Source organism: Geospiza fortis, unplaced genomic scaffold, assembly GCF_000277835.1.
Source record: "Geospiza fortis unplaced genomic scaffold, GeoFor_1.0 scaffold447, whole genome shotgun sequence".
Lineage (NCBI taxonomy): Eukaryota > Metazoa > Chordata > Aves > Passeriformes > Thraupidae > Geospiza > Geospiza fortis.
The window spans coordinates 481,505-508,710 of NW_005054467.1; the positions used below are offsets into that span (position 1 = coordinate 481,505).

The 27,206-nt window shown below is 35.6% G+C and overlaps 1 protein-coding gene across 1 annotated transcript in view; it reads right to left on the minus strand.

The window, feature by feature from the left end:
- The window catches only part of FER (FER tyrosine kinase), a 143,816-nt gene that overhangs the window by 30,065 nt on the left and 86,545 nt on the right, over nt 1-27,206 (minus strand). Inside the window, exons 13-16 of the mRNA XM_005428029.2 lie at nt 25,814-25,870; nt 22,731-22,846; nt 21,116-21,210; nt 7,311-7,434 (exon numbers count right to left, since the gene is read on the minus strand). Coding sequence (XP_005428086.1) covers nt 7,311-7,434; nt 21,116-21,210; nt 22,731-22,846; nt 25,814-25,870 — 392 coding nt within the window. The remainder of the gene's footprint in view (nt 1-7,310; nt 7,435-21,115; nt 21,211-22,730; nt 22,847-25,813; nt 25,871-27,206) is intronic.

Here is a 27,206-nt window from a genome sequence, read left to right on the forward strand (position 1 = left end):
AAAAATAGAAATGAAACATTGTAACAGCCTTTTCAAAAGAAAATACAAACATAGAACGGAAAAGGTAATTGCCCTTTATTTATTTAATATGAAGAAACGTCAATTTGCCATTTGAAGCTAAGGAACAGCATAATCGAATATCCTATACTAACTAAACTGGCCTCTGGGAAAATTAATTCTTATTATTAGCCTCAGAATGACCACAGTTGAACAAGAACTTTGTTTTCTACTAGTATGAATAGATACATTATATTTTAATATTTTAAAAGAAGAGTAGTAAGTGGTAGAGATAAGTAGTACTGGAAAATCCCCACGACAAATAAAACCTGTCCTAATAGCAGCTTAATAAACTATCACATTATTCCTAAAGAGGAAAAAAAAAAAAAGCACCAGAGCTTCCAGTTCTATCATTAATGTAACAATCATTAAGTTAATGTAATACTTCGTGTAGTCTACTGCATGTTTATTTAATACAATAACATGAAAAAGCCACAATTCAAATATGTATTTCCTGCACATTGCGACCACTAACTCCTCTGGTAACAGCACTACCTTCAGCATACATCAGAATATATGAAAGATAGAATGGTCTTAGGGAGACAGAATGATGTGGGGATTTACAGTAAACAAAAATGTATGCAGACCTTTCTTAGATCACACTCTGGCCACCCAAACCCACATAACTGTTACTCTAATTTCAAGCTTTGTGCAGCTATGGCAAAGCTCAATCTGTGATGCCTAGTTTGCTTTTAATATAGCCTGGGGTGAATTTCAAATGAAGCACACAAGGGGAAGCAGTATCAACCAGCAGAACAATTGCACAGCGTCCACAAGGAAAAAACTGTATTTCTCTTCCTTTTAAATTCTTTTGTTACCAGGCATGTCAAAATTCAATAGCTTAGAGAAACAGATAATAGATTAGAAGAAAGTTCAATTTTTATTCAGAAGCAACCCTTCGCCATAGCTCACAGGCACTTCCATTACAATATACTTCAAATTCAATACTCACTCTAATTTATTATAATGAGTTTAAAGTATACAATATTCATGGGCTTAGATACTCATGTTTCCTGGTTTTTTTTTTCCTTTAATGCTTTCAGATTAGATTCATACAGGCTCACTAAAGAAAAAAATAATCACTCTGCTCTAATAAGATCTCAGACAACCAGAAGTACTAATTCAGAACTGATCCACATTTAATTGTAAATGTACTTCTCTAGGACCAAACCACACTTACCAATGTAACAGCAGGGGGAAAAAAAGAGGCAGGAATCTCTTAAAAATCTATTCTTAAAAGCTGAAATCTGGTATATAATACTCTAAAAACGATTTCTAAATGGCAAGCTTAGTGAAATCCAGCAGTGTTCAGCTGCCTCTCCTGGATAACAGCAGTTGGAGTGCCCCATATTAGTTATTTTAGGGCTGGAAACACCTCATTTTGAGTGAAAACTTAGACAAATAATTTCCTGGTGCATTTGAAGGCAGTGACACATTTGTCTTCGCCAATATTATGGTCTGAAATGCAGTTTTAATAGCCACTTATGAAAGAAGGATCATGGCAGACCAAATGCCCCAGCAGCACCCATGGAGTGCTGGCATTAATGTGCTGAGAGGAGAGCAGCACCACTGTTCTGGAAACAGTGCTTCCTTTATTTGTTTAGCAACAGCTGGGAGTCCCAAGAGCAGCTCTCTGAACTCAGTTTTTTCTGGAAAGAGTTGGCAGACAAGTCCTTATTTACCCACAACAGAACTGTGAGAAGGAAGGTTTCTGTAGTCTTGCAAACAGTTCTTTCATTAGTACACTTATGACCAATAGAATGAATAAAAAACAATAATGTGTATAAAACTGGCAATGCTTTAATTGCACAGCATCTTTATAATCTAATAAAGTCAGTGGAAATACTCATTTCGGTGAAAGACCCTCACCAGTTAAAAGGTGACAGAGAAGGTTGCATAAGGCATGCCCATATCAAGAAATAAAAGCTCAACACATGGTAATGTGCCAGTCAAATTCAAAGTTTGATTAAAAATTATTTTATACACATGGCAGAGTAAATTTTAGTAGATTTTTTTTAAACTAACAATATATTTTATATAAAGTGGCCTGCAGAAAGTAACAGTTCATCAAAATTTCCACCATTTTTCTCTTTAAACAGAATAGAAATATTTCTAACATTTATATTGGAAAAAATTATTTGAAACATCATTTTATATAAAGCAGAGACATCTTCTTATAAAAAAGGATCAAAACTATGATTATTCACTACATTTACAGAGTGTTTCAACTGCAGCACTGACTGTGATTCTCTCAAAGACTTATTCATTGAAGCATGATCAACAGATATTACCAACACAGTAGTACATACTTTTTCATTCAGTTATAAATAAATTTTCTGAAAGAAAGCTATAGAAATGGAATCTCAGATCATTGTTTTATACATGTAATTCTGAAGGAATCATAAAAAGATAATTAATAATGGCAAATTCATCCCTGCAATAAACCTCAGAGAGTTGAGGTGGTTTACCACCAAAATGTTGTTTTTCTTTGTAAGTCATACACTAGCAGAGAAAATTACAGAAACTGCAATAAAGGCCTCAGGCATTGCAACTGGCCAGGAGGAAATGCAATATTCAGAGAAACAAGTGCTCAAGCTGCTGCAGAACAGAACCAAAGCTATCATTCCAAGGAGCACAGGGTTGTGTGGAGCCTCCCAAGGGCACACACAGAGAAGTGTTGAGCTACTGTCTTCCATGGGATTTAAGTAGAGAAATTGAGCAGACAGGTTGCTCCTCCTTCTTAGGAAGGAGACCTGTTCCATTTTGGAGCTAAAGTGTCACTCTCCTGCTCCCAGGAGGCTCCAATCCTTCCTGAAACACACAGAACTGAGCAGCACCTTTGCTAAACTGAAAAGGATCACTTTTCATGCTTTTCATGGTAGCTGAACTGTTGTTCCAAGTAGAAACAGAAGATTCACAAGAAATAAAAGACCTACTTAACTATTTATTATAGTTCTTAAGTTCATGGTTATGAAAGGGTTCTGACACTCTTTTTCCAAAATTCTATACATTAGCAGTTACCAGACTTGAGAGGAAAAAAGTTTTCATAGCAGAGCAGATCAGCTAAACTAGATTAGTATCAGGGAAGCAAGTATGTTCCTAGCAATTTATATGTAATTAAATTAAATTATACATATCTAATGAAAACTGTAGAAATACTGAATTAGTATCCACATAGTCAGGATTTCATAACATGACAGCAAACCAGATTTAACACAACATAGGTGTTTTCACAGCTACAAAACCAAGGCAAACAGAAGAAGTAGCAATATGACTAAAAATGGAAAAACTAGACCAGAGAACATGACCTTCTTGCCAACCAACACATCTTTAATTCAGAATACTGGAGACCTCCAGAAGATAAATTCATTGACTGAAAGGAAAATTTGACATTGAATGCAGGGACCTTGGTCCCTGTTTCCTCACACTTCTAATGCATCTGTTGCAAATAAGTCAACATGATCTTGTAGAAGACATCCCTGCACATCCAATAAAGTCCAACAGAAATTGCGGCTTCCCTCCTATCACCCCCAAGACAGCTTTGAAAACTAAACATAAATTACGGACAAATTAATTCACCACATGCAAAGCAAGTACTGGAAAAGAAGGCCACTCCCAAATGCTTATTAAGCCAACTCAAATTATCACAATCTCCATCCTTATCTTCTGTTTCTAATTAACAGAAAAATTGAACTATCTAAACAATAGCATATGGTAAAAATGAAAGCAAGAAACAATTCTTCAACCTCATGTTAATTAAATGGAGATGAAATGACTACATTCTTCTGTGCATGTTCAACCACTCTTTTCATTTTTTTAATAACATCTTTTCATGCAGCTTTTTTCCCCCTGAAAGTGCAGTAATTTCTGTTCTTTAAAGAGAGAGAGCAAAGAACGAGTGATATCTGGATGCTAGAGAAAATGCAAATGTAGATCAAATAATAATTCAATAATCACTTACATGTCAATGTAAGCATTTTCACTTACTAATATAGCTAACACATAAAAAAATGGAAAACAAACAGCACATTAGTTGTGGCACTGTCCCAACTACTGAAAGTGTAAGTTAAAGTGTAATTCAGACAATAATTTCTGAAATCCAACACAAATTTGGGTAGAATTTCAAAATATAAAGGCTAGGTGTAGCTACTGCAGTTACAGCTAAAGAGTAGCATCAAAAATAATGCGAATAAACTGATGAGTAGCCCTAACTTCCCTTAGCAGGTAGCCAACTATGCATGGTACTAAATTAGTCACCTAAAATACTACAAATATATATGTGGGATTCTGAAAAAAATCCTTAAATCAAAGAACTTAAATTGAATACTGCAAAAAGACAGCAGCATGAAGCAAACCAATTTCATTTTACTGCCATCTATGTAATAGAAACTATTTCCAACTATACATTACTGATCTTTAAGCAGTAGTAATCAAGGCCTATGGACCTTTAAACAAATGAAAAGACTAAGGTTTTTTAACCACTGCTTAGTCCATTGCCTCTAGTTAATTTTCTCACCTCTTTTTTACCAGAGAACCACTTTCAGTAGATGAACTTTCTGACAAAAAAAGAACAAGTTTAATGCTCTTTCAGAAAACCACCATTCTTTTCACAGAATGCTAAAGCTTCTTCCTGCTATGAATTAAATTGTTCCATTCCCACTTACCTCCTGTCAACATAAAACTTACACATGACCAATCTATCCTACCTGACCTAAAATGGAGGCAGCAAAGGCTCCCAGATTCCTTGTACAGACCATGCAGCCACATGGCTGCACTTCCAGTGCTTGGGAAATTCCAGTGGGCTTCTGAGTTAGAACACCCAAGAACTTGCTCATGCAGCATAACACAGCTGGATTTTTCCCTGTTTTTCTGGGCTCCTGTAGCAGACAGGGGTTCTGGACTGATGCACCTCCAGCCACTCCCCAGGGTGTCCACAAATCCTGGATCAGTGCTCAAGCAGGAAACAGACCTAGCAAAATTCTATGTATGCTAAGTCTACCAAATTACAGTTTAGCCATTGGTCAAACGCATTTTAGAACTTCATGAGCTTCTTTCCCAGAGTAAGCATTTGTATTCAGCCTGTGTTGGCAACTAAAAATAAAACCAACCAACAAAAGTCCCTTTATCGTTACTGCAAAAATCACTAAACTTGGTTGGTTGTTTGCTGGTTCAGAAATTTTCATTATGTTTACCAATTAAATTTAGAAGAATTAACTCATAAATAAAGTAAGCACATCCTATGGCTAACCACATAAAACAATAAAGAATGCTTTATACCTAAGAAAATAAGACTGGTAAACTAATACTGGAAATGCATATTTTGATTTATAAACCTGTGTGTTTTATAAAAGTAGGAAGTTCTCCTGAACACATAGTTTGCTTGTTTGGTTACATTAAAACTATTTTTATTCAGAATACGTTTCCTAAAAATTCTGGTTTTTCCTATAGGAAAGTGCTAGCTCTCTATGATAACCTTCTCTGACAATCTGTGATAATTAACAAATTTCATTAATATTTTAGAAGTTAAAAAGTAAACAAGGGGGAAGAAGTTATTCTCTCTTTGTACTACAGTAGGTGTAGCCCAGGCTGTGTGCACTGGCACATCTATGGCACTAACAAAACATGTCAGATTTCATCTCTTTTTCCTGACTTGGGAACTATATGACACATTTGCATCCAGATTTTCAACTGAAAATTATGAAAAACTGAAACATTCATATGGTAAGTCAATACTCCACATATCTTCTCTCAGAAACACATTCTCTAGATCACTATTATCCTTGTAAACAAATTTTAGAAATAGCAGTTCCTATTCACCAACCAGCAGAGCAAATTTCTAGAGGTACAGTGAAGTCACAATGTCATCTACAGCTACTACACATCTGTGCAGGAATACCCTTTTTCTGGTGTTAAAAATAAAAAAGAATTATAAAGGTATTTACATTTTAGGCAGCACACTACCATTTAATGAATAAATATTGCAAATTTCTTTTCAATAATTGCAATAACGAACTTCAGTTATCCAGCCACTCTTTTTATCTTTGCTGTAATTAACTAAGAACAGAAGAGCTTAAACAGGCACTTCAAATTTAACGTTGATCTGAATGTTATTAAGCACTAGAGCATTTATGAGGCAAGAATAAATCACTAATGCTGTTACTTGCTCTGATTTTTATGCCATTATATCCTTGACAAACAGAGCCAGGCTGAAACACATTCTGTCATGACAGAATGCTTACAATCCCTTTCTTGGATTTCCCTAAGGGAATACTACATAGTTTTAGATCACAGGTTAGGGTTTTTTTCTCTCAGTGTTTTTTATAGATCATGATCTTGCAGAATTGTTTTGATTAACTCAATGTGCAGGATTGCAACTGACCCATCCACTGCTGATGAAAATCTAAGAGAAATGCCACTCAGGTCTCTGATAAGAGTATTCACCAGAAAGGTGTTAAATCCCAAATGAACTGATTATGTAAATGAGGTGTCACACAATTCACCTACAGATGTTCCACAAAGTGTAAGGCATCAACATCGGAAACAAAAACTTGTTCTCTCTAATTTTTCTGTGCAATAGATCATCATAATGTTTATATCTCATATTTCAGCCACAGCATTAAGCAGGATATGTACTGTGCTATTCTGAGAGAACAAAACAGGTGGAAACTAATTCCATGCCCTTTGATACAAATGGAGTATAAACAGCAATGGCAGAGTCAAACTGGAGAAGAAACAAGAAAAAGGAATGGTATGAACAGAAACAAGCAACTCCAACAGCATAATGCTCCATAATCTTCCATACTTCAGAGAGAGCACTTCAGAAAATTAATATTTTAATATACAGAATTTTAGCTCTTAATACTTAAGGTATTAATTTAATACCTTAACTTCTCTGTTGGCCCAGCAAGTATCTGTAAATTTCAGACACAACATAAGACTCACAGACTGCTTCTTACTATGATTCATTCGCACTGTATGAATCAGGCTCCTTATAATGTATATCATTATGGTGAAAAATAATTTTCAACTTCTATTAATAGCACCAAACTATAGACATCAAATAATGTAGCACTGATTTGCTACCCAAATTAGTATTTTTGAATTAGACAAGTAATAATGACCAATTCTTCAAAAAAAGTATTTTTTTGAAATCGTAGGGTTCACTTCTGTGATAGTAAACACCATACACCTTTAAACACCTTGCATTTCTACTGAGCAAAGGTACAATAGTGAGGAAAAAAAATCTTCCTTACCTATGTATACAATTTTTAGATTCAAGATATGCCATACCAGAGGCAGCATCTAATGAAAATTTCACCAACTGTTTGGTTTTCAGCTCATCCTTCTTTTTTCTTAGGAATGACAGGAAATCACCTCCTAGAAAATCAGACAAATGGACAGTGAGACAGACTGATAGGATATACACTTTATTTCTCATTAGGCATGCAAGACCAACCAAAATGCAGGTTATTAGCTATTCTCCTCATCCCAAGTTTGAGGCTAGTCCAAGAACAAGGAAAGAACTCATCCCTTAAATATTAGGTGCTTGAAAGTGAAAATTGCACAGCATGCTTTTGATACACCTAGTCTTCACCAACGTATATTACATACAGACTCACAAACTGCTGACAAAAACAGATAATCTGTGATACACATTCTTCTCTAGTCACAGAATTACTAATTGTGAATAAAGAGGTTAGGTCCTGTTAGCTACATGAAAGTAAATACTTTTTAACTGATCATTTGCAGTGATGCTTCTCTAATTCTACACAGATGTGTTGGAGGAGTAACAAAGTGATTTCCTTCTTGGGCAATGTTAACTGGACATTTCACCAGGGCAGTGGAAGGTGAACAGTTATTACTCTGCCCTCAGAGGAGCAAAGCCACTGTCCTCTCATCTGACAAGCGGGAAGGGTCAGGGTGGAGAGTTTCCAAAAAGAAAACTGTGTTAGCAAAAAGATATTCTGAAAAAACGATTTAGGACAAAGGTAAGCTGGAAGAATATTATACAAACACTGCAAAGCCATGTTCTAACTGATAGAAAAGTATTAAAAGACTTTTCCAAAATACATTTTTATTATTCCAGGCAATGACCAAAAAAATCACAGCAGACCTTTTCATATCACACACAATTATTTGATAGTGAGTAGCCACTCATTGCCCCAGTATTTGTTTCTGTTAATTTAAGACTGAACTGACTATTAGGATTAGTTCTTGCAAGCTGTTACACAATTTTATCTACTGCCCTTTCTTAGAAATAGGAAATGATGGTATTATATTAAAAGTTTCATATGTGATTTAATAGGCTATCTATATTTATATTTCTTAGTGTAAGAAATAAAGTAAGACTATATTAAAGAAAAAAGTCAGATGTTATGAAGCCTTCAGACATTACGTTGTAGCTGCCCTTTACTCCCAGACTGGGTAACACACAGATGAGAGACCAAGAGGTGACTGGATAGCCTTAACTCTAAAGCTAATCAGAAACACCCTATACTGACTTTCAAACTGCAATGAAAAAGGACAGGTGACTAATGCAAACTGGACTGGGCAATGATACCTTTTCTTTAATCTGAGAGGTTACTGACATAGTCTGGTAACTGGGAAAAAGTAGATATTGCTGGTGGAAAGTAAAATAAACACTCCAATAAATAATGTGTCATTTCTTGTACATGTAAACAGAATTATTCTAGTTACAGCAGACAGCTAAAAAAAACTTTCAAGCAACTCACCCCTCCAACACACACAACAAACTGACGAAAATTTTGTTATTTATGTGCTGAGACCTCACTGCTCTCTACACGGGAATCATCTTTGAATGAGAAAGTATGACTACAAGCCTTTATGAATGTGCAATCTTCCCTTCTTCACAGACTGTGGCATTACTTTAATAAGAGCAGTAAATCAAGGCAGCTTATAAAAATACATTTAAGACCTGAAAAGATATTCAAGATCTTAAAAAAAAAACTCTACTGTTAATCAATCATTGTTTCAACATTGAAGATTAAGAATTGCTAGCAACTTCATGTAGGATGAACTGAGAGAGAGATAAGCTCAGTTTGATATTCTGGGAAAATAAAATAGATAAAAGACCAAACGAACAAAAAAGGACAAAACACAAACAAGCAAAAAAACACGCAGAAACAAATGCCCCTAAAATCTTGCAAAAATTCTCTATTTAAAAAAACTTGCTATAACAACATCAGTGTAGACTATAATTCTCACAATTCATAAAAATTCTTCGTATAAATAAGTTAATGCTCTCCACAATCAACAGTGAAACTACCTGTTCTCAAGTAGCAAGGTATTAAAGACAATAAGGAAACTTAAACCAAACTTTAAACAAAAGAAAACCCAACCATATTCACTAAAAATTTTTAAAATAATACATGTTATAAATTCGTTCCCAATATGCTCAAGCAATCACACTAATATCCCAATTTTCAACACTCTGTTTCTGAATGATATTAAAAGCTGCTCAGTTCCTAACATCAGAATACGTCAAACTCACAAAGCACAAGCCTGTTACTTGCCAATGCAATTCACTACCATCAGGAAGTGATTTAGACTTGCTGATTTTCATCGTGTGGCATGAATTGTATGAAATTCTAGAGTTTCCAGCAAAAACAGCACCATATGTCAAGCTGTATACAGTGTACTAGATGCCTATCACCAAATTTTAATTATATTACTTTAATCTGTCTCAGGGTTTTCATCTTCTGTTTTCCTGTATCTGTCCTTGCATAGAAATGGCAAAAACATCTTCTAAATATTCTGTTTAATATTAATTTAAAAGCAGTGTTAGTAGCAGACAAAATAAAACAGCCAAATGACACCCATCTCACTCTGTACAATACATGTAATGTTTAGGCTAAATGTGATTATCCTCATCATTGTGATACTAACATAGGCTTCAGTGTCTGTCCTCTAAGTAACAGAGTTACTCCTCAGTAAATTCTGACTTCTATTGTGGTCAATGTTCCAACTATTCACCTTCACAGCAAAGCATCTGCATGAATATCTCCAAGGCTGAAGAATATTTCTCTAGAAACTCTTCAGTGCAGAGCAGTGGTTAGGTAACATCTCCATGTACTTTTAAAAATAAATTTTAATATGAAAAGCCCTAATTCAGCATTTGCAGCACATAGTGTCAGAGCATTATTTCCAATGTAATAGCTGTTGACAAAAATGAAATAAACAGACCAATGAGACTAGGAAGATTACGTAATAGTAAGCAATGCTTTCTCTTTTATGTGGAATTTCCACTGGATTCTGCACAGCTACCTGTTATTCCAGTTAATGGCCCACAACACCACTAGAAAATGAGGTATGCTCTAGCAGTGCTAAGAATTATCAAAAAAATTAGACCATTTTATATATATATATTATCACCTAGCAGAGATGGCTTGCCTGTTTTGGGTTTACAGGAAGATAAATAACAGTACTGGAGTCCCTTCCAAGTACAACAGAATTATTTTACTAAGTAGAGGACAAACTATAGTTCATAAGCAGAAGCTCCATGAGAGCAGCCTGTTATAACTGGGTTTCTGAACACAGTCCTTCATGTATTTTGCTGTGAATGGGAACTATTTCTCATTACATGCTGGAATTCTGAGAGTGTGAAAATATCACGCATCAGCAATACCTAGTATTGGCTGCGCTTTACAGCATAAACTTCTTGCTGTACAATAAGTGGCATATCATGGTAATAAAACAATTCACTCCTCTGCACACAAAAAAGCAAGCTGTTGCTTTGGAAGAGAAAAAAGCCCTGTGATCTATGGGAAGAAACTAAAAATGCAAGAAAAAACAGTGAAAATTGTTAAATAGGTTTACAAAGTATTAAGTTACAGCAATCTCTGATTTGACTGGCATTTATCATCACCTATGACCACATATTTCAGTGTTTCCCTGAGCGAGTGTCCACAGTGACACCTACCTACCTGCTCCAGTCACTCTTGCCATCATTCTGACAACCATTCTGATGCTGAACACAACTAAAATATAGTTTGAAATGAAGATGGGAAATATACACATACACTGTTTATATATTGTATCTCTATCTAGTATCCTAATAATATTATAAATAATTATACAAATATTAATAAACGTCTTAATACAATACCAATTATTAGAAACAATACGGAGTTATATGTATTTTTATTCACATATAAATTTTAATAAAGTGGGGTAATTTCCTTTGTTAAACAGCCTTTTTAACTATGTTTGTTTAAAGAGATTGCTTAATTCTTCTTATATTTATACACACATTCATCATGCAGATGCATCTTGCTTGTGGCCATACATCCTAAAGGTCACCTAACCCAGGGGAGCTTTAGAACTCAGGTATTCCTAATTGCTTTACAGGCCACTGCAATATTATTGAAATTACATTTATCTGCACCTGTATTTATAAATCTGAGAATTTAAATGGTCAGTATTCCAAGTAGCCTTAAAGCAATTTAGAATTTCCTTTATTGTCCAGTATCTCAATCTCATACACATGGCATCAAAAACATAAGCCCAAATGGAGTTACTTAAAACTATGAATTTAAAATAGTAAACATGCATCTCCAGGGAATTCTAGGAGGTATGTTTTTTGAGCAGGTAAGACGTGATTTGACAAACTATTTAAAGTACAAGGGTTTAAAAATGCTAAAACCCATTTTCAATAAAGTACTGCACCTTCACATTTCAATTAATGCATCACTTGTGTGCAATGCATTACTTTAACATTTTTTGTTCTTTTATTTTATATATGTAGTACCAGAAATACTATATATTTTATATACGTAGTAACCTTCTGTACAGTACAGAAATTGTAAATAAACCCAAAGTTTACTTTTCTAACTGCATACAGAGGACTATTGTGAAATATATTTTTCCTGTAAAGTAAAGCAAATAAAAGTTGCTATAACCATGCAAAGTGCTGCCAATGTAGCATTAACAATGGCAGCACTGAAGTATGAGTAGAAATATCTGTATGTGAAAACAAAATATGAAGAAAGAAAAAAACAATTAAACTAATGGTGTGCACTGAGAGCCAAGGACAGGAGCAGCAGCAGCAAAGAAGTAAACACAGAGAAAATGTGGCTTGTACCAGAGCTGTGCTGTGGATGGCTTTTTAGCAGACACCTGTGATGAGATCAGAGCAGAGATGACTCACGAGCACAAAATAACTGCACTGTGATAAAATGAAGATGAGAAGGTTACAACACATTTATACATGCTATTTCACTTCCTTTTAACTGGATGACAGACCAAAGACATATGATTATCAAAATAAAGGAAATATTGACTATGCTCAGCAGTCCTGCTTTAGATTTCAGGTGGATCAAATAAGGTAGAGCATGAACCCAATATCCCATGTGACTTAAGTGCCTGTCCAAAACAGAGTCTGTCATCACCTGTCAAAAAGAAATCAGAAATCATAGCGAGACATCAACAGCTAGCACCCCTTGTCTTCTGTGCTGCCAAAACAACACTACCCAGACTACTTGGACTCTTTATGTTTTATATTGTGGCTGTAAGGATACACACTGTGAGTGTAGAGATAAAACCTACTTCAGAAGGTGCCTGAAAGGAAGACCTCCCCAGGTCTTCCATTCTTCAATAAATAATTCCTGTAAACTGATTATGCTCAATAATCCATAATCAAAGGCCGGAAAAAGTATTGCAGAGATGTGATAGCTGATATGAAACAGAATGTACATGAAGAACAGTGGATTTTTTTAATCTAAAGAAAAACAACTTTTTTTAAACACAGACACATTAAACACCTACTATAGCAAAAACTGCTCTAGGCAAAGTAAAAAGAAAAAAAGTGAATAACAACAAATAAAAAGAAAGAAGTTGAATACAGAAGTTTTTGCAACTACCAAAGCACTTCACTAATTTTTCATGTTCAGTTGTTTTTATTCAGTCTAAAAAATGGAATTTCTAGTTTAATCTACTTGCTGATTTGATTTTGTACAATACTGATACAAAATATAGTAACATCAAAGCCTAGAACATGTGAAGAGATAAAAATCCAACTATAGTCTGAAATGCTACTATAAAAGGAGACCAGAGCTTTGGTCGTTTTTTACTAAACAGTAGCTCTGAGACAAAAGGAATTTTTAATCACTACTACCTACAAAGGAATCTGACTTTTCTTAATAATCTGGAATCCATAAAGCAAATAGGGAGGAAGAGACCCATATGCACTACAGGGGTATGAGCAAGGCAAGGAAGAAGGAACAGGGTCTGTACGTATCTGTGTGCGTACTGCATGAGGGCTGGTGAGGAGAGGGAAAAGTTGGACACGTGGAGAGAAGAAATCTGTGGGAGGTGTGTGGCTCTTTGAGTAAAACGCCCAACAACAGGAGATGGTACAGGCAGAAGCACAGACAGTTGCAGAGACACAAGGACAAATCAAAATGGGAGCTGGAAGCTTAAGAGGATAAAGTGAGAGAGAAAACCTAGAGAAGCAGACAGGAGTCTGTGTGAAGCGAAACGGTAGGGTAGACAGAAAGTGGCTTCACCAACGAGTAATAATGAGAAGATAACTTATCCGACTAGAGAGAAAAAGAGAACAGAATAGAAACAAAGCCAGATAGTCACTATCACTGCAGTTTTTCTCTAATTGGAATTTGATGGATCCTTCTTTTTTTTGTTGTTGTATTAATTTTGGACAGTGTGCAGTAAAGACTCAGGATGTGAAATCAGATAGGACTCAGATCTGAAATCTGCTCACAAAAGACAGCTACAGAGGACGTTCAACCAATACAACCAATGGGTGAGATCATGCAAAACTTTAATAAAGTTTAAGGGACTCTCTAAAGAGAAGTAATTAGGGAAAAAAACATGAATGATCTTTATAGAGATGCCACTGCCTTCAAAAGTAGGAAAGAGGAAAAAAAAACCACTGAAGTAGAAAACAGAGCAGCTGAATCATACAATTAAAAGTTCAGATATTCCCTAGCATCAATCAGCATTCCAGGCCTGAAATCAGTGGCATCTCAGAAACAGGAGGTCTAATCTAAGGCTCAAGTAAGCCATGATATACATTGTCTTCAGCTGCTCTTAGCATCTGCTCTCCTTTATCCAAGAAGAGAATTAATTTAGCAAAAAGCTCAAGATAATAGGGATGTTGTATTTCATATTAATAAATAAATTATACACATCTCAGTCTCAGAACTAAGTTTTTAGTTATAAATGGGTTTACTGGTTCCAGCGCAAGTAACAAGAGAAATGCATCTAGTCAGCTGTGATTTGGTGCTATACTCCAAATTATCACTACATGCAGGAAATAAGAGCAATTCCACAAAAGTAATTTAAGATTTAGTAAATTGTATCAGCTCCCCAGTACCACCAATAATGGATCTGTAGGTACTTCTACACTTTATGCCCTGGAGCTTCTTTTCCAAAAAAAGCCAAAAAGTGAGCCTGGTAGGTCAGGAAGACACCACACTTTATTTGCACGTTTCTGACATAACACACCCCTTGGAAGTTGAAAAGTGCTCTAACATACAGCAAATAGCAATAGGAGCCACATTGCAGAAGAAAAGGAGTGAATAAACTAAACCAGACCAAAGCCAACCACAGGTAGGACAGCACGAACAGGGTTCAGAGGTAATCCCACACTTGGGTTAAGAATCATAGAATCCCTTGGGTTGGAAAAGACTTCCAAGATCATCAAGTTCAACCTTCAACCAAACACCACCATGCTCACTAAGCCCTATTTCAAAGTGCTAGGTTTAGTAATTTTCTGAGCACTTTCAGGAGTGGTGGCTGGCTACAGGCACGGCAGAAATGGCCGTGCTCATTCCGGGTGTGCCTGGGAGTCAGGGCACATCCAGCAGCGCCGCACCTGAGCTCATAAAACCTGCCACCTCTGATTTGTTTCTGCATCAGTGGCACAGGCAATTTGCATCCCAAATGATCCAGAACAGACCTCTACAGGTTACCTTATCCAGCTGCAAAGACAGAACTTATGACCTTGCTGAACTCCCCCTTGGAAGCTGGCTGCACATATCTGGGTATAAGTTGAGTGTAGCTGAAACCTAATTCCAACAATCTTCCCACTGGATTACTGGATACTTCCATAGCTGTTTACATGCACAGGCATAGCTCTACCTCTTTCCAGCTGCCAGCATTCAGAACATACCAACAAGAGTTAGCTAAAACAACAAACAGAAACTCACTGTTAGGTTAAAAAGGAAGTTGCTTTTTTTAAAAAACAGGTATCTATTATCAGAAAGGAATTCTACAGTGGTATCAGGAAGACACACTGGTACCCCGGTGAAATGTAATGCATTAGGAGAATGAAAAATGTCCATGAACACACTGGGGAGAGGGGGTGAGAATCAGATCAGAACAGATCACTGCTAGAACAGACTAAATACGGTATGTGGCCACAGAATGGATCAGGAGCCAAGAGACAACTTCTGGGAAATTGTTTAGAACTATCTGAAGTACTGTACCTGGAACAGGAATATCATCTAGCTTTCATAATGTCATAATATATAATATCCTCATCATGGATCATATTAGCATAATGCATATGCTAGAGGAAGCTATATTAAGACTCAAGAGACAAGACAGACACTTCAATTGCCTATATTTGAATGCCTGATGTAGCAGAAATAAAATTATTCCAAAATATTTTTGAGGTTTTAATTTTAACTATGATGGTTATAAAAATGTTTAAATATACAGAAACCCAAAACAGAGAAAGCAGGCTACCAACTTGAGATTATACGTTTCAGCTTCAAAAAGAAGCAGGTCACAAATCATGTGACTTCAAGCTTCCATCTACTACCTTGAATCAAGCACTGGAACACACAAAGATGTTTGCATCTACTTTTAATTAGACAAATTTTTCAGAGAGAGCTGGTGCAAGCACGATGATGGTGCTTATCTTGCAGACTCTTTGCTGGAGGGGCAGAGGCACCATGGAAGACTCTATAAAATAAGCTGCTAAAATAGTTGCATGAAGTGGTAACTGCACCACAGGATTCCACATCTATCCTCAAAATGCCCCCTTCTAGAACACATATTTCATGGACACGCCAAGTTCTTACCTCTAAATTAAATTCTCCTTTCAGGACTAAGATTCAAGTAAATTGAAATTAACATAAAGAAGGAGAAGAAAGAACGTTGTAGCTTAGGACTGCTTTTTGCATCTTATAGATTACATTTGATCTTGATTTGTTCTTCCCCTAAAGAAAGAGGAAAAAACATTCAAATTTTTAATGGGACTCCTGCAGTTCCTTTTTGATTACATGGGAGATTGGATGATAAATTACAAGCAAATGAAAATGCAGTTTAATGATCCTGAGTACTGCAATGAATTAAAACACACTTTGTTACCCATGATCACTAAAAGAGAAGTTGAGGCCAGAAAGATAACAGTTAAAAAGGGTAAAAGAGGAGAGGATTTTAGTTTCTTTTTTTTCCTGATATTTTTTAATGAAGAGATTTTGAGTTCACTCTGAAAAGAAAAGAACAGGAAGCAGGCTCTGCAGCCCCTTCAGCACTTTCCTGATAAATCTCCATGCCCCACCAAAATTCAGCATCCATTTGTCTCAGTTGTCAGTCTGGACTCTGGCAGTATTCCAGGCAGTCTTTTTGATCATCATAGAAATTTGCTGAAAATGAGCTGTTACGAAAACTCCTTATGCCCTGTGTGGCATAAAGAGACAATGGCAAATAATTCTTTCACTGTTCTGAATACCAAAGCAGTTCCTCATAATTATTTCTCTTTCTTCAGTTTTAAGGTCAACAATGCAAGATAAAGCACAGAAATTCCACTGGGACAACAGACACAGAGCAAAGAAAAATTAATAAATTAACACAGAAAATATGAGTATTATGCTCAGTTTTTCAGATTGACTTGGCATTACAGGAATGTAACATTCTTTCTTACACAGCACTGTAAACCCTTACACAAAGTTCTGCTCTTTTTCATGTGGGAAACAATCCCTAACAAAGGATTATCTGCATTAGAAAATTCCAGTGGTTGCAAATCCACAGCAATTCCCCCTGAACAGCTTTAAAACTCGTGCTGCACATTTACTACATTACTTTTCAGTCAGGTTAGTCAAGTCCATAGGACAATACAAACTCATGGCTCTGCACTACCATCAAGCATTTGGCAAGTCTCAACATACGGGGTTTCTTCCCCCAAAATTCACTAGCAATTCTCATTTTAACTTCCTCTATCTTTCTTAGGATAAACTGTGTAATTAAAGTGTATCACAACAGATAAATAAAATGTTACTGTATTCAGTTATGAAACAGTCCAGTATTCCTATTTTTAGATCAGAAGATACCAGAAAAAAACTCCACCAAACGTGACCTTTGCAACAAACCTTATCAAACCCATCTTAAAGAGCATTTCACTATAAAGCCGTAACAATCAAGAGGAATATTACAAGGAAAATAACCTATAGCAACCTACATGATGTTAAGAGTCATACAAGACACTAACATGTTGCAACAGTCTGATTTTTCTAAGCAGCAGTCTTTTTAACAGTCCTAACATTTTCCAACTAGGAACAACTGTTGTCATAGAGAAAGAGTCATAAGTCATAGAAGAAGGGGAAATCGCTACGGTACGTTCTCCATTAATAACAAAATGTTTTAATAGAAAGATAATAATTTCCAAGTAGAGCTGTTTTCTCATTTCTTAGTCTACTAAAAATTTCACAGAAGAAAACCAGGCCACTGTAAAATTCAGGGGGTTTTATGATTACATGATCGTTGAAAAGCGATCCAGCAGCTACAGCATTGGGCCCTTATAAAGATCTGGGCTGTCTATCCTTTTAGTTAGTATTTCAATATCATTTAGGTAAAAAAGAATAAAATCAATTATTTGCAAGAGTGCCTTAAAGGTTATTGCAAATTTATCCATTATGCAACCACAAAAATTTATAAACCATCTGCTTGGCTAGACTCCTTTTTCACAGCAGCTAACTAGCATAACTTAAGCCTGCAAATCAGATTTGTGTATAGATCTCAAATTACAAATACATAAAATGTTAATAAGAAAAATAGTAGCAGCTTATTGATTCATTTTCCTTGGCTATCTTGGTCATTTTGGGAAGGTGAGGGGAGGAAAAGCAGGACAATTTGTTTAGGATTAAAAAAAAATTATCTTTTAGTAACTGCAAATTGCTGAATGGTGGTTTTAGGTCACATTTCTTGCATACATGTAACTTTCCATATATACATGAAGGAAATTGCTGCTACATACAGATTAGCTTCTGCTAGCATACAACAAAGAACATTTTACTTAGTTTATTTCTTCAACAATTAAAAAAAATAGTTTACAGAAAGCAATACTAAATCTGAATTCTCAATAAATAAACAGTGCACACATTCTGCATACAAGATGTTCCTTCCCATTTGCAGAGGAACCTGCAAAAAGACCTGTAGGAAAAGACTCGGGAGAGAAGAGACCTGGCCCTCTAAAACCCAGCCAATGGCAAGGAGATCAGATGCATTTTTCTCTATGTGCACCCCTCAAAGAGAGATCTGGAGATCTGTACAACACATAGATACATCACATTAAGACCTTTCCCTAACTTCTTGATAGACAGATTGTGAAAACAACCAAGTCCTTCCTTCTGTACTGGAGTAATCTATGATGGATTGACACTGGGAGGACATGTACAGTGAGACCAGTATGGCCAACAGCCAGTGAACAGTAAGTAAAGGATGCTTTTTTCTCACTAATATGTAGTTAGTTATGGTCAAGGCCAGGTGAGATGGGGCTCTGAGCAACCTGTTCCAGCAGGAGGTGTCCCCTGCCCACGGCAGGGGGGTTGGAACTGGAAGATCTTCAAGGCCCCTTCCAACACAAACCATTCTATATATCCATGACATTCTATTTTTTTACTATTTCAGTTAATCCTTCCTACATCACCCATCTTGACATTCTTTATTACAGGACATGTAACTTACGTTAACACCCCCTAAGAAAAGGGGTAATTGTCTTTGACAACTTTGTTTCTCTGTTACTTGCTGGCAACATTTGGGGTATTTTTGCATGTACCAAAGGATGGACACATAATTTAAGATGCATCTGCAACCTTTCTTTACTGTTTTCACTGACGCCTTTATCTGTATGCATGGCTTTTAATCCCATTTACACCTTCAGCAAAGATATGTCTGCAGAGCCAGTTTATAACAGAATCACCAACAGAGCAGCACCTCTCCATATAAAGTGCTAAGTTTCAATATACATTTTTAAGACCTGAATAAATTAAGACTCTGATTTGAAATCATAATTTGGAATGCAAAGCAGAATTAGCTGCTATGGAATCACACCAGAGGAGTCTCAGAAGACATAGTAGGTGTGCAGCCTATGTGTATTTGGGATATAAAAATGGCAGAAAAGATGCAAGCATTGAAGTCAAAAATCACAGGAGAAATCCCTTGTTTTATGGAGATGCTTCTAATTTTATCCTCAGGGAAAAACTGTCAGACATTTATAAATTACATGTGTTCTCAGGCATACATTCACAGAACACAATTCTAAGTTAAAACTTGACATTTTTAGTTATTAAACAGAATGTCAGAGTTAAACTGCTTAAACACCTTCAAGCATAAACACATTTAAAACAAAACAATGAAGATACTGAGAAAGTTTAGTGTCAAGTAGAAGACAAGTTTACCACTATCCTGTTCCTCAAAGGGCAGTGTTAAATACCAAGTCAGAGCACTATTAATTTTTTTGTTGTCTCATCCAAACTTGTCACTAGAAAAATAGAGAAAACAACAGAATCGCTGCTTCTCGACTCATCTAAGTGATTTGACATTTCTCTGGCATCCGTATGTTTTCTGCTCATATGGTCAGTCTTTTGGTGTGCCAAGAGGTAAGGGCACGTGGGGAAGTGTGGTGGCTTGAAGGCAGTCCCTTGTTTATCTGGGTGTGCAGGCAGAGCAGCCAGCCCAGGGGGTTTACAGACCATTGAAACAGGGCAACAATTCTCTTTGGAAGAAGCTTCTTTCTGAAGCAAATTCAATCCCAAGAATGTTTGGATAGACTTGAACTGCAAAATAGGCATAAGAATCAGAAGAAAGTTCTAACTCAATTCCTCCTCAATTGCATTAGCATGTTTCAACAACTTGTACAAGGCTCTGAAAAGCCTGAACCAGAATGATAAAGGTGTTAAACGATCAGGATTTACTTTTATCTTGAGAGATGTCTGGAGAAGCTGATTACTAAAATACCCCTTAAAACTGAGGACACTGATTTCAGTCTCCATTTTAATAAAGTTAATCATGCATACAAATATAATAATCTAGTATAATCTAATTTAATAAAGGCAGAAAACTCCACAAGGTCAAATATTTCATCAGTGCTCTCACTCTACAGCCAGTATTCAAGAATTATAAGCAATCTAAGTCTTCCTGAATAAAATGGTTATTAAAGAAGCTTGCTGTATAATTCTGAAGATAAATCCAGTGATATATAAAACTAATACAGTGTTGCATATTAAGCAGCACTAGAGGCTACCAAACCAACACATTTTGCAGCTGCTGAGAAAATCAACAAAGAGGTAAAATTGCCCAAAAGCTGTTATCATCCCAGTAATTTGAAATTCACTCCAGCCATTGCTGAATAAAATGAACCCAATTCCAAAAATAAAGCAACCTTAAAACAAAACAATACATTCTGGTAAAAAAAAAAAAGTATATTAATAAAGATGACCCAAACAAGAGTTATTAAAATTGATACATTACCCAGACATGAAGTTTCTTTAAATATTTCTTAATATTCACTACTGAACTCTATTGTTAAAGGAAATAACATTTTCTATCTCATCAGGAGAATAATGAAGCTTCTGTTGTCATTAAAGGCTACAGTAAAATTCTCAACAGATTTGTGGAGCTCAACCACTCCAAAGCTAGTAGAACCCAGCATTTTCAAAGATTTGCAACACAGGTGACTTTTGAGGTCAGCCATAGGAAGGCAGAATAAGACAAATAGAAAATAATACATTTCACATTATGGAAACCATGAAACCTATGGAAATATGCTGCAAAAAAACCCGAGAAAACCAATTACCTGGAACAAGTTCCATAACAATATATATAGGCTGTCGCTGAGTGCAAACTCCTATAAGTTTTACAATATTAGGATGATCATATTGTTTGAGTATCCTGCAAAACACACAAGAAGCTCATTATATTAATAAATTTTATTGTACAGGCTGATTAAACATTACAGGAGAATATCTAAAACCTTTAATGTTACTTTAATGGAAGATATCATTATTGTTATCAAAGAAAAATATAATTGCTGTTATCAAAATCAATGATTTGATAGAATCTGTTAGATCAATCACCACTCTGTTTCAAATGAACATCACAACTGATTCACTAATAAATAAAAAATTATTCTTATTGTAATTTCACCATTTGTCTGTGTGACACTTATCTATATATAACTAAAAAATGGCCTGATAGAACCCCTGTATATAATCAGAATTTCAGTGGTGGACCAGAATCAGAGTGACATCAAAACAGTATGCACAGCTTGCCCGCATGTTTCCCTGCTGCACTGTTCAAAAGAACACTTGTTCCAATTTTATTTTGAGAGATTAATTAATACAGTAAGTGTTAGAAGACTATAAGGACATCAATTTTGAGAATTAAATTAACAATTTACATCTTTTGACACAATGCTTTAATAAGAACATTTCCAGCCTAAAACAGCATGCTATGATTTTCAAGTGAAAAGAAGAGCAAGAAAAAATTCTACAGAGACCTTGTAACTTGAATGCTCCTTCTGATATTTGCTGACTCAAAGCACCTCCTCTTTTTCCCTTTTTCCCAAGGATCAAGAGTAAAATACTAACCTACACACACATTTAGCGAAAAATAACACATTCCATTTTTTCAGACCATTTTTTCCCATTAGTGTCAAGCTGCTTAAAAAATGACATATCTCTGCTGTTGCCAAGTTGCAAGTTTTTTTAAATTATTCAATGGATAGGGTGGCTGATCCTCATTCTATAAATGCAGATGGTATCTTTTATTTTCCAATACTCATCACACTGACTTGGGAGTGGAAATTAAAGCATATGAAGCCTCAAAGCAAGAAGGAGCAAGGTAGTTTAAAATGGGCTTTGCACATTGTGTCATGTCTGTAATTGGAAAATAAGCATATAATCTCATGCTGATTGACACGGTATAAAAAAAGCTCTACTGGAGCAAACTCTTCTTACAAACAGAAAATTACTGAATGGGGCCTACACCCCACTAAGAGAAGCAATTTGGGCACATTTGATCACCTCTACTAGCCATAGATATAAGGCAGGAGTTAGGCCTGGTATAATCACACTTAAATTAACAACATCTTCCAGTCTTCTTATCCCCATCCTCATGGTATATCTTAGAAGTTCTAAATGAAAGCACTTAAGACAACAAAATTTTATTTTACAGGCATGGCTTGCCTTGTCAACAAGATGGTTTCAGCAAGTGAAAATGCTGCTGCATTCACACGTTACAAATGCCAATGTTTAGTTACCAGGGTGACAGCTGTGGAATGTACTGAGGGAGAGAAAAGAAGGAAAAGTTTGACAACTGCTTTTTTGAATTTTTCAGAAGGTCAGGTTTTGTAAATGCATCTGGTGATAAAAACTGAAAAAAAGTACCACAAGTAGTTTTAGAGAACTTACCTGGCTTCAGACAGAAATTTTATTTTCAGTTCTTGAGGAAGATCTTCTTTGCAAGTTTTTACAGCAACAGGGGTTTTATCCTTTAACGTTCCTTTATACACCTCACCAAAATTACCCTGAAATCAGGAGAAAAATGATCATTTTAAGTAAATAAAATCTTAAATGAATTGCCAGAAAAAATAATGCAGAGAGCTACTGAAAGTGGACCAGAACTCTGGAATGTGTTTATGAAGCCAAATGAGATTTTCTTTCAGTATCTGTCCTAATCAAAGCCATTCACTCTGATGTAGTACATCTATTATACGGACACAGCATATGAGTCCTGTTTTGACCTTGCTGGAAGGAGGAAAAAAACACCATTAATTAAGTAATTAGAATTTTCTCATAAAACCTTTTAGTAGCTTTTCAAATCAACTGACATTGACTGTAGTACTTTGTTCTTCTTATTGTTACTCTTGCCCTCTTTCATTTTCACACTATCGTATTTTGTGAATAGTTTTTAACTTGCAGTCTGGAAGAGACCAAAAACTGATCTCAAAAACTGTGACAAAACACACCAAAATAACAAACATTCTCACATACAAGAAAGAAAAAACAGAAACTATGAAGAAGGAAAACACTGAATATTAATTTTTATCATAAATTAAACCCACTGCAAAATGTATTGTTGTGTATGGTGATCCAGAATTTCTTTAAAACCAAGCTCAGCACTGCTCTATAAAGACAAATCTGTAAGGCTCTTATTTGGACAAGACTTTAGAAAGCAGCTCCTTTTATCATCAGACATTTTAGGTAGTGAATAACATACCCCCAAGGCAAGTTAGGTTTTTTTAGCTTTCATAGAAGAAAATTGAAGTACTAAATACCATAAAAGACCCCACCTGATGCATTTTTATTTAATAAAAACAAAAGGAAAATTAATTAGGACACAAATTGAAAGAAGAAGGAAATTGTGAGGTATAAAGCGCTGGTATCAATGAAATAAACCCTCAAGAGAAGGAAACAAGAAGAAAACTACAGATCTCATACATCTAGTAAAGCTCTGTATTTCCCAAAAAATAAGCACAACTCAATTTTGAAACTATGTCTGATTAACTTCTACACATACTACACTTCTGCGTCCTGGTGTCTGGGGCTGCATGTGACTTCAAAAAAAGTCTGCTGGAGATGTTTGCCTTCCTTTCCTGAGTGATGAAGATTTCATTACATCATACAGCTGAATTTAGTGTTGCCAAAGAAAGATGACAGAAAAGGGAAAAAAAGAAACTCACAGATGGAAAAGAGTAACATGCTTCCAGTAACAAGGGAAGAAATGCAGGGCTGAACATGCCTGCAGAATTATTTTCTGTTTGCTGGGACAGGGAAGATGTAGCTGGCAAGTGACGCTCAGGATCTCTGACAGCCCTTCTAAAGCACTTCCAGAGGCTAGCACATTACCTCTCAGATCTGAAATGGCATGAGAAGCCCAAGGTAAGCAGGTGAGTTGCTCCCACGCCACTTTTCCTCTACCATTCTGGTCAGAAGTATTTAACAGTGAAATCTGAATCCATCCTGAGCTTTATTTAAGTCTTGAAAATGCTTTACTTCTTTATTGACAATATTGAAGTATTATTAGACAGATGATTTTTAGTAAAACACATTCCAATTCTGCAATTTTCATGTTGTGGGGTATTATTGAATTAATGCTGAGTAAATAAACTGACCATTCACTCCTGAGGTACATCTTTTCTAAATCTTGCATCTTTTACACATTAAAATTTTGTGATTTCTTCCTCATCTTTTCCAGGCCACTCAAGGTTTTGTAGACTCTCTGATTTCTCACTTTTGTGGTGAATGGCTATAGTTTATTTCACATCTTGTCATACAGATGTTGATATTCCTGTCATTCTTATCTTTTTTAGTATGACCACATCTTCTTAGAGGTGAATGCATAAGAATCATGCTGTGTTCCTATAAAGTTTTTAGTCTATTCTGTATTTCTTAAAGAACATCCTCCTATAATTAAAATTCTGAGCTGCCTTTACTGAATGTCAAAAATGCTTTGTGCCAAAAACATGCAATACCATGTAAATTGAATTTACTAAAAATGCTTTTCAAATTGCTTTAAATGTCTTTACACACCAAAACTAATTAATATTTATTTTTTAACAAGTCAAAACTTGTTTTGTGGCTGGAACATCTTAATTTTTCTCCCTTGATACCATCCTGTTTAAGAATGTGAACATCCTGCAGTACCTGTATTTTATGAAAGCACAGCTCAATATGGTCATACTTTTTGTCATCTTAATCTCCCAAAAAGCTTTTATACTGGGAAACAGAAGTTTATGGAAATATTTTATTTCCCCATTCTTGAATTTCTTACTGATTTTTTTTAGGGTGCACCATAGTAAGAAGGCAGTTAACTAATTTGATTTGTCTCTTCCTCATTTAATCTTGTTTTCTCAGGTTTTGGAAAATCTTTTCAAACTACTCTGTGTCCAGAGTAGCACCCAAAATGGTCTTTGCAGGTGCAAAGGTGCCAAAAAAGTGAGGAGTTTGCCTGATTTTAAAGATCTGTAGTTCCTAAGCTGACTTTGTAAACTACATGTTTATGAACTACACAAGATTTATTAAGATTGTGAAATTATCTAATTCCATCAATGAATGAATGAAAATAATCATGCACAAGCAATTAGCATTTGTTTTAATAAATATTTAGTCATCTCATCATACCAAATTTTATACACAAATGCATAAGCATACACCTATTTCTCTATGTGTTTTTATTTATATTTTGCAACGTTCTTCTCCAACTACAGAAAGAACAGCCACATCATGCTTTATAGAAATCTAGTTAGCTCAAAACACTTCCAAAAGAGAAAAAAAAAAGTATGCTAGTTAAATACTTTCAGCACAATCATTATAATGTTTACTACCAAGCGTGACTTATGTCTGCTTAAAGCGTAAGGTTGTCTCATGTATTAGTGTAAAAAATTGACATAAAAATTACATACCAGAGCCATTTAAAAGAAAAGGTATACAGAAATAGTGTAATAATTACAGTATACTTACTCAAATGTTATTTAGCTCACTTTATTACTTACTTTGCCCAGTAATTCCCCCAGCGTGACATCTTCATGATTGAGAACCCACTTCTTATCCTATGAAAAGGAAAGTAGAATTTTCAGTCTGTGCAAATATGCAAGATACAGTTTCTCTAAGACACATTTCAGAAATGGAGCTGAAGAAGTATTACATTTAGAACACTTAATCACAAGCATACTAAAAAATTTTAAAGATAAGCATTTATAGTTCCAGAGTTTAGAAATCTTGCTATACAATAAAATAGTCTGTGATATCGTATACCGAATTTTTATTAGAAATTAAGCCTATATGATGGTATGTAGATAGATTTGCATTAGGTAAAGTTTCACACAAGCTCTGAAAATAATATTTAGCACCCTGATTTTAACAATTCGTCAAGTGAAAATTAGATAAGAAAACTTCATTTTAGTATACAAAGAAACTTACTACTAAATTAAAAAAAACTCCCACATTTTTCTCCTCAGTGCACATGGAAATGAACTGATCTTTTGACTTGTCAACAAGACACATATTTGCATCTCTTATATCATTTTTGGAAGTTGGAAATATTACAGGCAACTACTTGAAAAGATAACACATGGCAGGTAAAGCATTTATCCAGGAATTGACCATCCCCCTGTGCTGGGCACTGGTGTCCAGCTCTGGGACCTTCCATTCAGGAAGGACATTGAAGGGCCGGAGCATGTCCAGAGAAGGGCACTGAGTTGGGGAAGGGTCTGGAGCACAAGTATGATAAGAGGCAGCTGAGGGAGCTGGGGGTGCTCAGTCTGGAGAAAAGGAGGTTGAAGCTAGGTGGGGATAAGTCTCTTCTGCCACATCCCAAATGAAAGGACAAGAGGAAATGGCCTTAAATAGTGCCAAGGGAGGTTCAGATTAAAAATTAGAAAAAAATTCTTCACTGACAGAGTGGTTAGGAATTGGAGTAAGCTGCCTAGGAAGGTCATGGAGTCACCCTCTCTGGAGACTTTTTGTCGAACATGAATTCAGGAAATCTAAAAAGGGTTGGGGATCATTGCTATTGTGATTTCTACATTTTTGTTCATAAGTATAATGTCACAAGCGTGCATCCCAGAGACTCTCTGAATGCCTCCATTAACCCAAACTCCCAGCACACAACACCTCTCAGTCCCATCCCAAGAATTTCTGTACCACACTACCACGCTGCATGATGGAAACCAATCTTTACTATATCTCTTCCCTGGGTGGGAAACTGTGAGACTTAGGAGGAAATTCTCAATATAGAATAGTTTATTTTTCCCCTATACACAAGATTATTGCTTAAAACTACAGCCTCACTGATCAAACACCATGAGAAACGTATTTCCTTCATCTCAGTTGATACTTTTTGCAGAATGAATGTCACATTCAGAAGCTGTTATACTACAAATAGAT